This window comes from Microtus ochrogaster, unplaced genomic scaffold, assembly GCF_000317375.1.
Source record: "Microtus ochrogaster isolate Prairie Vole_2 unplaced genomic scaffold, MicOch1.0 UNK72, whole genome shotgun sequence".
Classification (NCBI taxonomy): Eukaryota; Metazoa; Chordata; class Mammalia; order Rodentia; family Cricetidae; genus Microtus; species Microtus ochrogaster.
Genome location: NW_004949170.1, coordinates 587,182 through 591,507, shown reverse-complemented (window position 1 = coordinate 591,507; position 4,326 = coordinate 587,182). Strand labels below are relative to the sequence as shown.

Sequence of the window (4,326 nt, the reverse complement as noted above, 5' to 3'; positions counted from 1 at the left end):
TCTATAATCATCTGTCTTAATCCTTCTTCTTCCTTCTTTATTGTGGCAGAGTCACTCAATCAAATTCTGAAGCTAGAAATGTGGCTAGTCTCCATAAGCCAATTTGCTCTTGAGATTCTCATCTCTGCAGGTGCCACACCCACCCAGCATTTACATGGCTTCTAGGAATCCAAACTCTGACCTGCACTTGTTTGTCAAGTGCTTTAAATGCTGAGCCGTCTCTCTACCCACGCCCCCACCCCCCCATTTCTTCAGCACTCACCTTTGAGGACAGGTCTCTCTCCAATGCTCCGGATACTGTAGAGGGTGTTGGACAGGGGCACCTCAGGAATGAGCTCCGCAAGCAAGTACCCAGAATACCAGGCGCACAGAGAGGAGAAAATAAACACTAGTGCCTTGAAAATACCTGGAGAGAGATGACAGGAGTTCCGAGAGTGACAACCTATCACCATGGACAGCTGGGCATTCTCTTCCCTCCACAGCCTATCGTCCCCACCCATTCCTGGTACCCAGACTTCTGGAGAGGCAGTTCTGGTGGGAGAAAGTGAGCACGTGATGGTCCCATGGGCTCTGCAGTAAAAGGCAAGCACCACAGACAAGGAGTGTTTTCTAGAGCGATCAGGCAGCTATACCGATGCTGCCCTGGATCTGAGTCTCCTCACAGGTCAGCAGAGTGTGTGGCGATTAATCCCGTGTGGGTCTGAGCAACAGACACCACGCAGGGCCTTTGAGAGACAGGCTCAGCCTCGAACTTGCTCCTGGGGTGGGAATAGAACCTCCAGAGGGTGGTCTTCGTTTTGCTGTTGTTTATTTCTCAATCATGGCATTTCTTTGTTTAAAATTACATCAAGGGACCCTGAGCATATACAACAGATGACAGGAGACTCTCATAAAGCTCCTCACCTGTTTTAGAGTCTCAGAGAGACCTGAGAGACACCCAAGGATCCTGATGGTAGGAGATCCCCAAAGACCTTAGTATTCTGGCTTGCTATCAAAATCACCTGACCACAAGGAGCTATGGATATGGAAGACATCGCCCTCCTTGGTGCCACAAGCCTGGTTCAGCCATGGAAATGAAAAGAGGAAGGGGGTGTAGAATAAGGAACAATGAAGAAAAGACAGAGCTAAGCAGGAAAGGGCTGTGGAAGCTGGGGGAGACCACAATCTATAGGTTGTCAATTACAAGTACAGAGGAATCCCAGACTTGCCGGAGTATTTCCTCCCTGCTCAAAGCCCCAAAGAGAGGTTCTCTCACTGTGAGCTCGACAGCTGAGGACAGTGGTCAGGACAGCTCTGGGGTCCATGAAGACGAAACACGTGATCTCATACATGTGTTATATGTAGTGACACTGTGTCCCCAGCTACTGGTGCTGTTTGGGAAGGTTATACAAACTTGGGAGGGGAACTTTGCTGGAGGAAGTATGTCACAAGGGACAGGCTTTGAAATTCTCCTCTCTCTCCGTGTCTCTGTCCCTGACGGAGTTCAGGAGCTTGACTGTGGTTCTGAAACCAGGGCCCAGCCTTTTCTCGTATGGTAATAAAGTCATCAACTTGAATAAGCACCTTCAGTTCATTTGCAACACAGAGAAGCCCAGGGGTAAAGGCCAGCACTTGGCACCAGGAGGCTATAAGTTGGTATCAGTGTACTTTGTCCTCAGAGATAAGAGCTCTGTGCAAATGTGAGTGCATATGCATATGTGTGTACACGTATGTTCCAGCCTCATCCTTACTATGAGACGCTCAGGGCCTCTGAAATCTGGCCATGTCACTGAAGAGTCACCAGCCAATGCTACACGGAGGATCTTAGGGCTCACCTCTCTTTCATTCTCAGGGGCTGCCAATCACTATTACCTGAAGAACTGAACTGCTGTGGGTATACCAAGCAGGGAGGCCAAATTTCTGTGCTGTCTGTCAGGACCTCAAAATGAAGCAGGGTGTGATTGATGACTGATGACAGATTTTTTTTTTTTTGAGACAGGGTTTCTCTGTAGCTTTGGAGCCTGTCCTGGAACTAGCATGTGTAGACCAGGCTGGCCTCGAACCCAGAGATCAGCCTGCCTCTGCCTCCCGAGTGCTAGGATTAAAGGCGTGCGCCACCACTGCCACCCAGCCCAATGACAGAATCTTTAAAGAAACAGGTAAATTAAAACGAGGTCATCTGGAGGAACTCTGGCCCAACATGACTGTGTCTTTTCGAAAAGAAGTGATTTGAAGCAGACACACTTTCAGGGAGCACTTTGGTCCTACTAATAGGTTTCCTCCAATTTGAGGAAGGACAAGCTGTTTGTCCCTGGTGCTTGCCCATGTGCATCTAAGTGCCTGGCCACATCCATGCCTCTTAGACCTGGGAAGCTAAGAAGGCTGGGGGAGTCATCTCTCAGTAGTCAGCTGGCTTTGGTGCCCACTGCCTCCCCCGTCCCATACATTGAGGCTTTTAGGCAGGAAATGCCGCCACAACCCACCTTGCTAACACCCCAGTTGAGGGAGAAGGCACCCACCAGCAGGCCCCACAGAGACAGTATCATGGCAGCTTCCCAGGCCCAGTGAGAACAAATCTGCCTCTGGACAGAGTGAGCCCGTGACAAGGGCTACTCCAAGAACACTGCAAATCCTTAGCTCACCAAGGTGGGAGTAACACAGCCCCTCCTCCAACATCACATTTCCTGGGGGAAGCCGAGGATGGAAGGACCATATAGCTCTTCTGTGAGTCGGACAGAGCGACTGCAAGCTTTCTGCTTCCTCTCTATGTAGCCAGGAAAAGGTATTCCCATCATACTGTATAGAGATAGTGAAACCATTCTTCCGAAAGAACTAGAATAAAAGAAGTGCCCTGCATGAGGGATGGGCTCCATTTGCATTCACTTGTCAAGGACAGGGACGAGTTCTGAGAAACGTCATTGCGAGAAGATCACAGAAATCAGTCACACAAAGTAAGGGGTTGTGCTGTGACCGTACAATGTCACGCTGTCCTTGTTCACATGGGTGCACATAGGCACATGCACCTCCACCCACGGACACTCCAGGACACTGACTCCTCAGGTCAGTGCTGACCGTGAGGCAGAACCAGAAAAGAGGCCTGGTAAGAAGTCAAGGACAGTTCCCCTTCCTCAGCTTGCCGTGCGTGCGCACACCTGCCGTGGCTCCCTAGTGCTCTCCCTAGGGGAGCGGGCTTCTTCACAGGAGAACGAGAAGGGAATGACAGAAAAGGCAGGCTCTGAAAGACTCAGGGACTGAGGAAAACAGCGATCTTCCTCCTCACTTTACTACCTTCCCAAGTCTCTCAGCAACGTTGAGTATTCTTAGAAAAGTAGAAACAGGCCTGTGAGAGCATGCCTGGGTGCTGTCAAGATCATCTCCCCTAGTAAGCCCTCAGCTTCACTGTGAGCAGCCAACCCCTTCCCAGATGTTCTGGTTCTAGGGCCTCCCACTCCGGTAGGCTGGTTCCTAGGGACTAAGCCACTTTGCTGACCCCTGCCTATCCTCACTGGGTATCTACTCTATAGGTAGGAGAGTACACAGAACCCCTCCCCGCTGGGTAATAAGAAGAGATGGAGGAAGAGGTAAGTAAGCCCTCAGAGAAATCTCAGCTCCCATTCTGCACCCCTCTGGATTCTTGTTCCCACCAGGATCCCACAAGAAGTGGCATAGCCAGAGAACCTTCACCCTTCTGCCTCAGCTTGGCAGTTAGGAGGAGGAAGGGGTGCCGTCCCTTACCCCTAGGCAGGAACAAGTCTAGCTGCACTGGCACTCACCTGCAGCAACGGGACGCATCTTCCAGGAACTGCTCTCCTCCTACCTAGTGCTTGGCTGCAGTTCCCAGGAGCCTGTGGAGGCTGACCTACCCTGACTGGGCTGCCTGTAGATGGGACCGCCCTGTAGGCAGACAAGGGCAGGTCAGTTTCCAGGAAATGGGAGGACCCGTGGACCAGGCAGGTGGAAGGTGCAGCTGGCAGGCTGTGTAGGTGCTACACAGCTGTCAGCACCCTGGAGCTCCAGGGTCACCCGAGAAGCAGGAGGCACTCCTTGCCCTGCTCGCCTGGGGCCGCAGACAAACGGAGGCCAGAGATGAGGTAATCAGAGAGATCACAGAAGGGTTTACAGCTAAGGGGAGACATGGTGTTCCTTGACCATCCCTGACCTTAAGGTACTATTTTACAAAGGGAAATGAAGTACAGTTTGGCTCAAGCCTTGTGAAGGCAGAGCTCCAGAGTGAAGCCCCCCCTGCTCTGAATTTCAAGGCTCTATACTGTTTCCAAAGCAGTCACACTGCCCACTTGCTGTGGGTATGGCCCACCATGGTGCCTAACCCCTACTTTCTCCTTTACT

The 4,326-nt window shown here is 51.4% G+C and overlaps 1 protein-coding gene across 1 annotated transcript in view; it reads right to left on the bottom strand.

Moving 5' to 3' along the window:
- Positions 1-3,771, bottom strand: part of Fam3b (family with sequence similarity 3 member B) — a 30,061-nt gene extending 26,290 nt beyond the window's left edge. Inside the window, exons 1-2 of the mRNA XM_005370125.2 lie at positions 3,753-3,771; positions 263-406 (exon numbers count right to left, since the gene is read on the bottom strand). Coding sequence (XP_005370182.1) covers positions 263-406; positions 3,753-3,771 — 163 coding nt within the window. The remainder of the gene's footprint in view (positions 1-262; positions 407-3,752) is intronic.
- Between the last annotated feature and the right edge of the window lie 555 nt (positions 3,772-4,326).